General features: G+C 37.8%; 2 protein-coding genes across 2 annotated transcripts; both read left to right on the forward strand.

Moving 5' to 3' along the window:
- The first annotated feature begins 1,146 nt into the window (after positions 1–1,146).
- On the forward strand, positions 1,147–3,146 carry LOC138900255 (uncharacterized). Its single transcript, XM_070186974.1, has 2 exons — positions 1,147–1,591; positions 3,133–3,146. Exons 1-2 carry the CDS (start codon positions 1,147–1,149, stop codon positions 3,144–3,146), a joined length of 459 nt encoding a protein of 152 aa, XP_070043075.1.
- A 10,023-nt stretch (positions 3,147–13,169) lies between these two features.
- Positions 13,170–14,292, forward strand: LOC138900256 (uncharacterized). The gene is made up of 4 exons (XM_070186975.1): positions 13,170–13,393; positions 13,569–13,774; positions 13,953–14,083; positions 14,197–14,292. Exons 1-4 carry the CDS (start codon positions 13,170–13,172, stop codon positions 14,290–14,292), a joined length of 657 nt encoding a protein of 218 aa, XP_070043076.1.
- Positions 14,293–15,004: the final 712 nt, after the last annotated feature.

The following is a 15,004-nucleotide window of genomic DNA, read 5'->3' on the forward strand; positions in this document are numbered from 1 at the left end:
CTTCTGAATTTATGGTGCACACGTGCGCGTGGCCCACTTTTCTGTTAGAGGTCATACCAAATAGAACGAGGCTGGATCAGTAACTAGGCCGGGTAGACTTTCGTGCTCCCGCTATATTGCCACCACCTCGGCTCAAGCTATCCGCTTATGTAAGCTAGGTCTAAAACATCCCCCCTATGATTTTAAACCTAGAATAACATAGCCTCATGTCAGATCCCTAGTAGGAACGTTTGTTTGCATCATGTGCATTTGACTTTGGGGACTCAACACAGGGGTTGAGTTCGTCTAGGACAAGTGTACCCGATAATTACAAGACCATCCTGATGCATCTTATGTGCTACATGTATATTATGTTTGATTCAATTTGTGCATGTTAACCAGCTTCTAAAACATAAAAATAAGAATTGAGAGAAAATCAGAAGGAAGAAAATAGGAGAGAGAAAATTTATCCGATTTTTAAAAAATCTCAGTATTTGATCCGCTATCTCCTTCCCTGTTCATTATTGGAGCTGAGGTACTGTCCAGGTCCTTAAACAATATTACTACTCACAACAACTTTACCCCATTCTCCATGGACTATAGAGGGCCTATCATTACTCACCTTGCTTATGTCGATGATATAATGATATTCACTGGAGGTGATAAGCACTCGATAAAACTCATTAAGAGTCAAATAAAAAGGTATAAAAAACCATCAGGTCAAAAAGTGAACAACGACAAGAGTTTCTTTGTTACTGCTCCGAACACCTCTGGTAGCAGAATTAATAGAATCATAAGAAATTCTGGTTATATGGACAAGCCCTTCCCCTTCAATTATCTCGGATGTCCAATCTACAATGGCAGGAAGAAAATTAGCATCTTTGATGGCATGCTAGCCAAAATTGTGAAAAGACTCAATGGTTGGCAGGGGAAGATTCTTTCCTACAGAGGGAAGATAACCTTAATCAAACATGTCCTCCAATCCTTGACTACCTACATTTTATCTGTTATGAACCCTCCCAAAGGCATCATCAAGCTTATGGAAAAACACTTTAACAATTTCTTCTGGGGGTCTTCTGAAGGAAAAAACAACTATCACTGGTCCTCATGGAACAATCTCTGCCTACCTAAAGATGGGGGGTGTGTGGGGGTGTAGGGGTCAGGAGAATGGAAGATATCACTGAACCGCTCTCTGTGAAAAGATGGTGGAGATTCAAGACTCAACCATCCCTCTTGGCCACTTTCCTTAATGCTAAATATTGCAAAAGAGCTCACTTGGTTACCAAAGTTCCTACCCCATCTGACTCTCACATTTGGAGATATTTGACGAAGGCAAGGACCAAAGCTGAGCCAAATATCATTTGGAAAATTCAAGCAGGCAACTCTAGTTTCTGGTGGGATAACTGGACGGACAAAGTTGCTTTGGCCAAGGTAGTTCAGGGCCCGGCTAAATCTCCCAAGCTACTCGTTAAAAATTTCATCCATGAAGGTACCTGGGACACCAACAAATTTGCAGCCACTATCCCTCCTCACTTGTTGGATACTGTTACTAAGGTGGATATTGGCAACAAAAATCTTAAGGACTTTCCAATATGGAATTTAGCTGAAGATGGTCAGTTCAATAATAAATCGGCTTGGCACTTAGTGCGAATGAAAAAGCAGAAGAATAACTTCATTAGTAAGATTTGGCAAAAGTCTATACCTTTTAAAATCTCCTTCCTATCCTGGAGGTTACTCAAAAGGCGACTACCATTTGATGATATTATTGGTAAATTTGGCACTAACATTGTTTTTAGATGTTCTTGTTGTTGTTTGCCGCAAGTGGAGACTATGGAACATGTATTCAATAGAAGCGAGGCATCAAAAATAACATGGAATATAATTGGCAATCCACTGGGAATAAGGTATCAAATAGAGCTGGTGGTGGGCACCTTTAAGAGATGGTGGGAAACAAGCTCAAAGAATAGAGTCCATAACTTAATCCTTCAAATAGCTCCTTTAACAATATGCTTGGAACTATAAAAATAATAGACATCGTGCAAATATGGTAATTAGAAGAAGTTTCAACCCAACATGATGGTGCATCAAGCTATCTGGAATATCAAAGGTGCCATTTCAAAGATTATACTAAGCTGGGACAACCACCTCACTTGGCCAGGTTTCTGCCAAAGAATTGAAAAGTTGAAACCAATGCAAAGATGAAGTCAAGTGTTGTGGTCGATACCAAATCAGGGATGTATCAAAGTTAATAACGATGGTAGTTACATCAGAGAAAACAACAAAGCAGGTATAGGAGGCATCGTAAGGAATAGCAACAATGATCTTATTATGGCCTTCTCGAAGGCTATCCGGTGTGATAACAATAATACTGCGGAGGCTCTAGCTGCTGAGTTTGGAATGAAATGGTGCAAGCTACAAGGCTATACTAATTTTTATCCTCGAACTCGATTCTATGGTGATTGCAAACATGTTGATAAATAGGGACACCAACAATCTGAAAAATCAAACAAACGATTGATAGAATGCTGCAGACTATTCAACGGGACAATGTAATAGTTAAGCATTGTTACAGAGAAGGCAACCAAGTTGCAGACTGTCTTGCGAAACTTGCCTCTACCTCGGGTAATAGCATGACTATCAACTCATATCAACAACTTCCTATATGTGCTAAAGGCTATTTCCTCTTGGATAAGTGGCAAATACCAAGTATCAGAACCAAATTCGACAAAGCTAATTTTTTTGTCAGCTAGAGTTGTATCCTTCGATCTTCCCAGAGGGAGAACCCCCTTCTGTATATTTCTCCTCTAGTTCCTTTTTTTTTTTTTTTTTTTCTGTTGTTTGTTTTGGGTGATGGAATCACCAAGTTGTATTTGATGAGGTTAGGCCTAGCCCCCCTCACTGATCCTTATTGAATACAATTGTGCCCAGCAAAAAACAAAATTGTCAGATGAGAGTTTCGGTAGCCGGTCTTGCTATCTTTTCTGCGTCCATATTGTTCAGGGTGTAATCCGGACGTTTTACTTTTATTATCTTACTTTCTATTGTAAACCCTTCTATCTTTTTTTAAAAAAAAAAAAATCAAATCAAATGAAATTAATATTTCATTGAATAACTCTTTTCTTAATCTTGTCACCTTTCTTATTCTCTTTTCAGTTCTGTTAATGTAGATTTTAATGACATGATATGCTTGCGGACTTCATGCCTAGGTCCTAAAATATTGTCAGACCTCGAAATAATGAATCAAGAAGCATAATGTATTGAAGATAAGGCTTGTGAGAAAATAAATAAAGAATTGGAACAGTAGGCCTAGGCCAAGTCTGAATAAAATCAGAAGAAGTTGAAATTCCCTCTTTTCGGATCATTATTGAAGCCGAGATTGAGGATAAAGATTGGGTCAAGAATTGATTGGAACAATTGACACTGATTGATAAAAAGCGATTGGCCGCAGTTTGTCACGGGTAGTGTTTTAAAAGGCGTGGGCGTAAGGCGGGGCATTATACATATGCCCCAGCGGGGCGTAAGCCCCGAGGCGCGGGGCGTAAGCCCCATAGGTATTTAATTTTTAATATTTTATAAAATAATATAATGATAATTAATATTTATAAACAGGTAAAATTACATAAAAATTGAAGAAAACTATATATGTGTGCTCCATCCCCAAAAAAATTAATCAGAACAATCTATTATACGTTACTTACAAGCACAAATAATTTGAGTCTAAAAGAATAAAGTTTTCTATATGGAGGAACAAAAAGGATGATTAACCTGCAATTTGAACTTTGAATTTGCTGCTATGAAGAAAAATGTAGTTCTCTTTGTATTTGTAAAAAAAATTAAATATTCGTTGCGTTTGGTAGATATTAGCAGACTAGCGGATAAGATAAAAAATTAGAAAAACCATGAATTAGGGCTTAAATCAATAAAAAAGGTCTTTACTTTTAAATTTAATACTTTTGAGTTCCTTTTTAAACCTTTTGAGTAATTACCACACTGACTTTTGAGAATTTGGGTATTATATGAAGGACTAATTCAATAAATTTTATTTTAATTTGAAAAAGTCTCTGGGGCTTACTCCTTACTAAAAGAATGCGCCCCGAACACCCGGGCGTATGCCCCGAACGTCCGGGCGTACGTCCCAAATTGCGGGGCGTACGCCTCTTGAGACTTTTGCCCCACACTATCGCCCCGGGGCATTTTTGGTATGCCTCGCCCCGGGGCTCGCCCCAGAAATGCCTTTTAAAATAGAGGTCATGGGCAGTTGTACCAACAAAGAATGGCTAGTGCCTACAACAAAAAGTACGGCCCAGGAAATTTGAAGTGGGGCAACTCATTATGAGATGTATCCTCCCGCATCATGAAGAAGCTAAAGGAAATTGGCTCCAAATTAATGCAACCAAAAAGGTACTATGTTTGACCCTTCACGCACCTTTAATGCTATTTGATTGGGATAACGAAGGCTTTCATTCTCGCTACCCAAACACCATTAACCCTTTTTGCCAACCCTTTGAGCCGGTTACCTTTCTTTGATTACCCTCTTTGAAACCTAAGGATTTATTGAAAAGAAAAAAAACAAGAGAGAAAAAAAAAAGAAGAAAAAAAAGGAAAAGGAAAGAGAAAGAAAACAAAATAAACAGAAAGACAAAAGAAAAAAAAAACAGATCATGTTACCTTGAACTACGTTTGACTTGATTCCGAATGGATGCCTAGGAAGCCTCTCTTTAGGGTTCAGTCACACCAAAACAAAAATCCACATTCCCCCAAAAGTTGAAACTGGGGCAGATGTTATAATGGTTCGGCGATGGTTTCGCCTGAAATGTTCCAAAGTTATAATTCAATCCAAATCTTTTTTTACCAAAATCCTTTTCATGTCCTTCCGATCAATCAACAAGAATGTTCAAAGTTGGAGGATACATTCACTTGGATCTGATGCAACTAAAATGAGAGAAATAAAATGAGAGGGTCTTATTGGTAAAAACTCTCACGGGTACAGTAAGGCGATGGGGAGTAAAGAAGCTAAAATGAGAGAGTCATGTTAGTGAAAACTCACAAAGAGCACTATAAGGTGACGGTGAGAAGAGAAATGAGAGAGGTCAGCTGGTGAAAACCCGCAAAGGGCACTAATGATCGAAAAGAGGATCCTCACAGTCACTAGCATCGACACAATCCTGGGCAAGGTTTCTCGGTTTTGAGGAAAAAGTTGTAATGAATTCTTAACGGTCGGACGGTTTACAAGGATCAGATGTCCAGCCCAAAACATGCCATGTTCATTTAAGTCCGCATGTACTCCAGATAAGTCCTTCTTTTCTTTCCCCGAAAGGGATATCTCTTGTCTAAATTCATTGTCCATTCCATTGTTTGTTGTTCTTTGAATCCTTTTTGGTCTAACTCCATTCCAAAAACTAAGGCAAAGAAAGGATGACAAGACTAATTTACAAGGCTCTCGTTTGATACAAGCTAATATGCAAAAAAAGGCACCCAGACTCGACAAGAGCATCAAGTCGACCCCGACTGGCCATGGCAGATGATGCTTAGAAAGCAAAAACTCCTGTAAGGAGGAAATCATATTGAAAATGCCTACAAGACAAAATGAAGTTGAATAGGTTAAGTCCCAAGTGGCTAACCGTTTTGGAAAAGTTTGAAAAGCCAAAGGTTCCCCAATGCTCTGAAATTGAATGTTTTGGAGGAAAGAAGTCGAAAGTGAAATGCCAAAAAGGCAAAATAAAGTTGAAAAGGTTAAGTCCCACGCGACGAACCGTCATGTAAAAGTTTGAAAAGTCAAAAGTCTCTCCGGGGCCAAAAATGCAAATGGTATTCACGAATATCTAGTGGCAGGTTGAAATCATCATAAAAAGAAGATGGGCACAAAGCCAAGCTGCCAAAGATATCAAAGCCACGAACCGACCACCACTTTTAAAACTCACAATTTTTCTTTGTTTGCAACAGGAACAAAGCATTGCAGAATGGCGATTCCTAAAGGACGAATGTCACCAAAGGTGAGTTTCGCAAAATCTCTATTTTCTTTTATTTTCAGCATCCATCACTATTACAGATTATTTTTGTAGCTTAATCCAGGTAGAACCTTTTTGCCTTGGGGAATTCAGCTCATATTTCCAGGTAGAAGTACTCTTCGCCCAGGCTTGCTTTTCGTAGCTTAACCCAAGTAGAATCTTTTCGCCTAAGGGGATCCAGCTCATAGTTCCGGGTAGAAGTATTCTTTGCCTAGGCTTGTTTTTCATAGCTTAACCCAGGTAGAACCTTTTCTCCTAGGGGATCCAGCTTATAGTTCCGGATAGAAGTACTCTTCGCCCAAGCTATTTCTCGTAGCTTAACCCAGGTAGAACCTTTTCTCCTGGGGGATCCAGCTCATAGTTTCCGGGTAGAAGTACTCTTCGCCCAGGCTATTTTTCGTAGCTTAACCCAGGTAGAACCTTTTCGCCTAGGGGGATCCAGCTCATATTTCCGGGTAGAAGTACTCTTCGCCCAGGCTTGTTTTACATAGCTTAACCCAAGTAGAACCTTTTTGCCTTGGGGGATCCAGCTCATAGTTCCGGGTAGAAATACTCTTTGCCCAGGCTATTTTTCATAGCTTAACCCATGTAGAACCTTTTCGCCTAGGGGGATCCAACTCATAGTTTTCGGGTAGAAGTACTCTTCGCCCAGGCTGTTTTTCGTAGCTTAACCCAGGTAGAACTTTTTCACCTAGGGGGATCTAGCTCATAGTTTCTGGGTAGAAGTACTCTTCGCTCAGGATGTTTTATGTAGATTAACCCAGGTAGAACCTTTTCGCCTAGGGGGATCTAGCTCATAGTTCTGGGTAGAAGTACTCTTCGCTCAGGCTGTTTTACGTAGCTTAACCCAGGTAGAAACTTTTCAACTAGGGGGATCCAGCTCATATTACGGGTAGAAGTACTCTTCGCCCAGGATCGCTTTTCGCAGTTTAACCCAGGTAGAACCTTTTCGCCCTGGGGATTCATTTTCATTTCAGTAATACAGGGCACCAACCCCTGGTTACATTTCTTTTCTGTAATACAGGGTGCCATCCCCTGGTTACATTTTCTTTCAGTAATACAGGACGCCATCCCATGACTACATTCTTTTCAGTAATACAGGATACCAACCCCTCATTATATTCTTTTTTCATAATATAAGGTACTAACCCCTGGTTACATTTTCTTATCAGTATCAGGGTACACCAATCCCTAGCCGGTTTTCTAATATACGGTCTCCACTCCCTAGTTTATTTTGTTTTAGACATAGGGTATCCATTCCCTAGTCTCTATTTGTTTTCGGGGTACACCATTCCCGACCTTTTATTACTTTCAATAAAGAAGTAATTTGGAATTTTGTTACAATAACTAACGAAATTTTTCTAGTGCAAACTGGGCAGAAAAATTTCGTTCATTTGTTTGTTTTGGTGTCTGAGTAGGTTTAACCTCGAGGCACAGGGTTCGAGATGACCAAAGAAGAAGTCTCAAATCAGAATAAAAGAAAAGAAAAAATAGGTGAATCCAAAATGCAAAAGCAGTTGAAAAGATGTGGAGTGCTCAAGACATGACTGAAGCCACGAGTATTGGAGTCATGTTTTGATTAGAAAGAAGTTATAGAACAATGAACTAGCTCCTACAGCTAGCGAGCATCAAGGTTTAGATCAGAGCCTGTATGAAGAACCAGTCAAGACTCAAGATCAAGTTTCAGAAGACTCATAGATAGGAATCTTGTAACTCATAGCTGATAGGCTTATTTAGTTTCTTTTTTTTATAATGGTAGGACCGCAGACCGGAGCCTCGACGGAACCTCACTCGACTCCTCAACTCATCATTTCACCATTCTCCTTGAACTACACGTGTTTTTATCCCCCTATAACCCGGGATGTGTAGGCTGTCCAAAATCAGGACTCGGTTGCACCCTATCTTTAATTTCTTTTCTTTTTGAATAACGGTTTGGTCAAAAATTAATCACATGGCTCACCTAGCCTTTGCCTGAAAACTCTTCATGTTTTCAAGCAAAGAGGGGCAGCTGCGAGCACCTAATTATTTACTATATTTCAATTTTTACCACCTTCTACTATATAAATATTTTTAGTTTGTTGCATTTTTTTATATAGGATAAGAATTAAAAATAATTTAAAAATTATTACTATTAGTATTATTTTTATTTTTTATCTTTAATTTAAAATAAAATAAATTAAAAAAACCAAGAAAATGAAATATTTTTTTTCTAATTTTTGGACGGGAATAAAATAATTCGAAAATTAAAAGTATGGAATAAAAAATTAAAAGTAAAATTAGGTGGAAATAGATTTTTAAAAAAAGTAAAAGAAAGTGAAAAATTTTAAAAATAAAAGTAAAAGAATGCGGAATTTTTTTTAAAAAAATAAAAAGTAAAATAAAGTTGGAATTAAAAAATAATAGTAAAGGTAGCTGAATTTTTGTTTTAAAAAAAGTAAAAGAAAGTGGAAATTTAAAAAAGAAAAGTAAAATAAGTGAAAAATAAAAAATAAAAAAAAAGTACAAAAAGTGAAAAATTAAAAAAATAAAATTAAAGGAAAGTGGGGAATTGTTTTTTTTTTTTAAAAAAGAAGAAAAATGGGAAGTGGGAATTCTTTTTAATTAAAAAATAATAAAAATTAAAAATTAAAAACAAATCTGAAAAAATTCCGATTTTTTTCTATAAATAGAAGAGAAATTTGAAGAGAAAAGGGGGAGAAAGAGAAGAAACGAAAAGAGGAGGGAATTGAGATAATTTCTTTCTTCTTCTACGCTAAGAGAATGTTTACTCGTGTCATTCTTTCTTCCTCTTTCTTTCGAAAAATTCAGCAATTCATCACCCCGTTTAAAACTTAAAAATGCCCCAAATTCCAGCCTAAAAACACCCTTGAAGTATCCTAATAAATATAACAAAGTTCCGACTTTGTCTCTCCGTCTTCATTGAGGTCTCCGGCGAGCCAGACTCCGATCAGATTTCCTTTCTTCATTTCATTCGATTTCGTGAGAAACTGTATCAAGGTCCATTTCTTACTTTATCCTTGATTAATATATAAGTTTGGATTTTTTTTATTATGATGGATATTTGAGTAAAATTTTATGGTTCATACTTACTCATTAGAGCATGTTTATTTTCCTATTCATAGTTAGCATAAATTAGTCTATCATCTTTTGTTGGTTTAAAGCATTAGCAAGAACGTGTTTTTTTCCTTTTAATCCATAAACAATAATAGTTTTCCTGTTCTTGGTTAGTTTTTCTTAAATTTTCTAGCTCTTTTTGGTGGATTAGTTTTATAGAATATTTAGTTCCATGAATTAGTAAGGCATGAAACGTTCACTATCATTATTTGTTTAATATAATTTTAAAGAAGTAAAAATTCATGTCAGAGTAAATCAAGGTGCAAAAGGCAGTAATATATAAAAGGAATTGGGCCATACGAACGTTGATGTGCCATAAAATAATTTTGATATTAAGGAAGAATGGGCCATGGAAATTTCTAACTTTAAAATTAGAAAGATCGGGCATATAGGAATTTTTAGGTCGGATGGTTTAAGTACTATGGCCCATGGTAATAAAATTCATAAGTTAGCTAATATTTCTTCCATAATGAATAATTGTAAATACTTTTCATAATTTAGTAAAGTAATTCATTTTATAAATAATTCTAGTAATTAAATTCCATACTTCTAGTTCTACACAAATACATTTCATAACTCTAGACTTTACAACAATTTTAAAATTAGTTTAGGAAAAATAATTCATGAACACGGTAGTATATTTCAAGTGCGCTCTAAATTAATCAAATCATTGTAGTTAAGTACACGTTCGCGTGACATAATCATGATTTCAACAAATAAATCAAAGTATGCGTTCGCACGACTTTGGCCAAAAACAATCTTCATAATTAATAAAATATGATAAATTGTGTACATATACGTGTAACATGATTTTAGCACCCCAAATAAAACGGATTCACGCACATGTGATCCGTCTCAAAGATAAAGCCATAAAATGCCATAATTCAAAGTGGTAAAAGGTAAACGTACATAGGTTCTAAAAATAGGTAATTAAATAATTAATTAAGCCAGGTATGATTAAAGCGACCATGCTAAAACTACGGAATTCAGGAATGCCTAACACCTTCTCCCGAGTTAACAGAATTTCTTACCCGGTCCTATGTGTTCGCAGACCATAAATAAGAGTCAATTTCCTTGATTTGGGATTTTAAAATAAACCGGTGACTTGGGACACCATAAATTATCCCAAGTGGCGACTCTGAATTAAATAAATAATCTCATTTTGATTAATGTCATTTTAATTGGAAAAACTCCCCTATCTCTCGGGTAAAATGAAGGTGTGACAGATGATATACGGACCACACATGATTTGTGCGGCCGCAAAACAAGGTCTGCACTGACAAAAGATTCAAAGTTCAAAGAGTGTGTAAATGACCAAGACTTGAAGCCTTGCCTGAAGTGCGGACCGCACAAGAATTGTGCGGCCGCAGAAGATGCTTTGCAACCGCATAACAATATTGTGCGGCTGCAGAATCCAAGTCCTTGCAAGCTGAAGCAATCTAAGGACCGCACATAGAATTGTGCGGCCGTAGAACGTCTCGAGGGGCATTTTTGTCAGTGAATATTTAACCACTATAAATAGACGAAAATTATATTTTTAGGTTAAGTTTCGAAGTTTGAGCTAATGTAGCCATTGTATTTTGCTATTTTAGGAAGTTTGTGACTATTTTAGGATTTAAACATCATATTTTATCATTTTTAATATTAGATTATGAGTTTAATTAATATTTCTTCTTTGTTTTCTTCATTTCTCACTATGAGTAGCTAGATTCTTACTAGGATTGTGACCCATCCCTAGTGTGTAAACCTTATGGGTATTTAATTTAATGCTTGTTTATGATTGAGTGTTAATTATTTAGCCTAGTTTATGCTTTAATTTTAGAATTAATGGTTGTAAACATTGATCCATGCCTTTTTGACTTGGTCTTTGCTTGAGAAAGAGAGACTTAGTCTAGGAAAGGTTGACTAACAAGAAATTGGACTAATTAAGAGTTTGATTAGCCTAATTAAATAGTTTGAACTAGAGATTGGGATAATTTTAGAATTTGGCTCATATCAATTATTTAGCTTGATACCTATTTGGGCTTGAGAAAGCCAAATCGGGTAAAATTACTCTATGACCGAGAGGTATTGAGTGGGTAACTCAGAGTTGAAAGCTATAATACACCCTGATCAATAAAACAAGTATTAATGTATTTAACCCATTAGGAAAACACCTAGGTTAAGGTCACATCCCTAGGCTTTTTAACTATTTAAAAAAAAAACAAAAACAATCATTCGCTTTCTAGTTTCTTCTCTTAGCTTAATATTGTTAGAGTAAAATTAGAATTAGAAATCAAAATCCTTTTTTTGGAAGTGCAATCTAGTTGTTTAATTTTCTTTCGTCAAGTGTATACCCCTAACACCCATATTAAACTCCAAGTGAAAATCGACCCCAACTCTTGTTGGGTACTATTCTTCCGACGACGGTTTTCACTCACTATTGAGTGCGGATTGGACGTGGATCAATTTTTTGGCACCGTTGCCGGGGAGTTAAAATGGTGTTAGCTATATATTTGAGTTTGTTTTTGGAATATCTTCTTTTCCTTACGTGTTACTAACTTGTGTGAGAAATTATAGGTACAAACATGGCGAACAATGATCATGAAAATTTTCCCTTGGGGAAATTGGACGCCGAGGAGGAGCAAGTAGAAGAGGCACCTCTTGAGCCTCAAGCCAACTGGAGAGGCCGAGTACCTCATGATAATGTATCGTTCCACCCCCACCTCCACCACGAGCGGCTCCACACCGGATATTGCCCAACAAAGGTTATGCTAGTGCAATAGTCCCTCCCTATATTAGGGCGGGCAATTTCTAAATAACCAATGTGATGCTCACTTTGCTTGACCAACATGGTTTCTTTACCGGTGCTCCAACTCAAAACACTTACAAATATTTGAAGGGCTTTGTGGATACATGTTGGGGAGCAAGCAAACTAATATTTTCGAGGATGCATTGAGGCTAAAGCTTTTTCCCTTCTCTCTACGGGGGAAAGTTTTAGATTGGTTGGAACGATTGCCGAACCATTCAATTCACACTTGGGATGAGTTGGCAAAAAAGTTCATTGCTAATATTTTCTCTCCCGAGCACGTGACTACACTTCGAGATGAGATCTTGGCATTCAAGCATGAGCCTAATGAACCACTACACGAAATATGGGAGTGCTATAAAACAATGGTTAAGGAATGTCCCAAAAATGATATGACGGAAAACATGATTCAACAAACCTTCTATCGTGGCATTAACACAACCAACCAATGTATAATAAATCAACTAGCCGATGGGAACTTTATGACTACACCTTATGCGGAGGCGTGTGAAATCGCTGATGAGATGGCGAAAACGTCATCGGCTCGGCAATCCCGGGTCAATGTTCCACAAGGTGATCCGAATATGATCCACCTTCACAAAGAATTGTAAGACCATGGATAAGCCATTGCCGAATTGACAATTACCATGACTCAACTAGCAAAGGCCCAACTAAATCAAGTGCAAGATCCTAAGCAAGTCAATGTTATGGAGGGAGTGAACATGATGGTGAACAAGAGGAGGACCAAGGGTCCACAAGTGCAAACTCGAGTGGAGAACTATGTAAAAGATGATGGTGATTTTGAACAAGATGATTCCTATAATGAACAAGAAGAGAAAGTGCAATATGTGAATAATTTTCAAGGGCAAAGAAACAACTTCCAAGGCCCAAGACAATAAAAATGGAGACCACAAAACAATCATGGCAATTGGAACTCAAACAATCAAGTAAATTGGAGTAGAAACAACCAAGGAAATTGGGGAGGCAACAATCAAGGAGGATGGAGTAACAATCAAGGCAACTGGGGGTCAGGTTTTAAAAGACTCCCGATGTACCAACAACCGAGCAACCCACTTCCTTATCCTTCCCATGGTTCAAGTTCTTCAAACAATGAGATGGGGCGTATTGAAAGTATGTTCAAGCAAATGATGGAAAAGAATACCGATTCGGATGCCCAACTTGCCTCACACAACACATCAATCCGCAACCTAGAAGTTCAAATGTGGAAAATCTCTCAAGCTCTAAATTCTTGTCCTAAGGGGACACTGCCAAGTGACACGATGGTAAGCCCAAAGGGTGGTAATAATACGGGGTATGCCATAACGGTTATCATAAGAAGTGGAAGAGGTAGGAATGTACCCACCTCAAGTGAAAGACGACTTGTTGATGATGATCAAGTGATGCAAGAAGAAGAAGAGATCCCAAACAATATTGTTCAACCTAATGAGGAAGTTCGGATTGATATTGATGATAGTGTGGAAGAGACTCAAGAGGAGGTGAACCCGTCTAGGGAACACATTATTGACATACCGGAGCCGACAGTGCAAAAGGCTAAGGCACCATTGCCTAAGCCTCCACCTCCATACCCTCAAAGACTTGCTAAGTAAAATGGTGAGAATCAATTAAGAAGTTCATTCAAATGATGAAGAGTCTTTCAATCAATGTGCCATTGGTCGAAGCTTTGGAACAAATGCCCGGTTATGCAAAGTTTATGAAGGATCTTGTGACAAAGAAGCGGCCGATGAATTTGAGACCATCAAAGTCACTCATCAAGTGAGTGCAATTGTTCATTCAATGGCTCCTAAGATGGATGATCCCGGTGCTTTCGTGATTCCTTGTACAATTGGAAATGCCGAGTTTGCTAAAGCTCTTTGTGATCTTGGGGGCAAGTATAAATTTGATGCCCTATTCGATTTTCAAGACTTTGGGAATTGGGAAATCAAGACTCACCTCCAAGAGATTGTAAATGACCGATCGTACCATGAAAAAGCTGTTGGGTGTGATTGAATATGTTTTGGTCCGGGTTGATAAATTAATTCTTCCGGCGAATTTTGTCATTCTAGATTGTGAGGTTGATTATGATATGCCAATTATTCTTGGGAGACCTTTCCTTGCTACGGGTAAGGCTCTTTGTGATGTGGAAGCTGGAGAACTCACTTTCCAGGTTGGTGATGAAAAGTGGTGTTCCATGCGTGTAAATCCATCCTGCAACCAAATAGCAATGAAGTGTGTTCTTTTGTCGATTTGGTGACTGATGTTATTGTTGATGAAACAAGTGCTACAATCAATGTTGGTGATATGTTGCAGGCCGTTTTGCTCAACTTTGATGATGACGAGATGGATGACTTCATGGAATGTTTGAACTCTTTGCAAGGAATGAGGTCATACAACTATGCACCTTGAAAATTGTCCTTGGGTCTTGAAAATATGACCCATCCTCCTACAAAACCTTCTATTGAAGAACCACCTATCTTGGAGTTGAAGTTAATTCTTCCACATCTTCGGTATGAATTTTTGTTCTACTTTACGGTTATTCTTTCCTCTTGTTTGACTAGCGTGCAGGCATATTCCACATTGGCGGTGCTACAAAAGAGGAAGAATGCTATTGGGTGGACCTTGGCGGATATTCGGGGTATAAGCCTAGCATTTTTCATGTATAATATCAAGTTGGAGGATGGCGCAAAACCATCTATTGAACATCAAAAGAGACTCAATGAGGCTATGCAAAAAGTTATCAAGAAGGAGATTATCAAGTGGTTGGATGCTGGGGTTGTCTACCCCATCTCCGATAGTTAATGGACTTCTCCGGTTCAATGTGTCCCAAAGAAAGGGGGCATGATGATGGTCACCAATGACAAGAATGAGTTTATTCCTACAAGAACGGTGACCGGTTGGAGGGTGTGTATGGATTATCGCAAGCTCAACAAAGTCATAAGAAATGATCACTTTCCACTTCCTTTCTTAGATCAAATGCTCGATAGATTGACCGGTCGTGCTTTCTATTATTTTATTGATGGTTATTCGGGCCAACCAAATTCTCATTGCTCCGGAATATCAGTAGAAAACAACCTTTATATTTCCCTATGGTACTTTTACCTTCAAGAGGATGCCATTT

The sequence above is a fragment of the Nicotiana tomentosiformis genome, chromosome 10 (assembly GCF_000390325.3).
Source record: "Nicotiana tomentosiformis chromosome 10, ASM39032v3, whole genome shotgun sequence".
Taxonomy (NCBI): domain Eukaryota; kingdom Viridiplantae; phylum Streptophyta; class Magnoliopsida; order Solanales; family Solanaceae; genus Nicotiana; species Nicotiana tomentosiformis.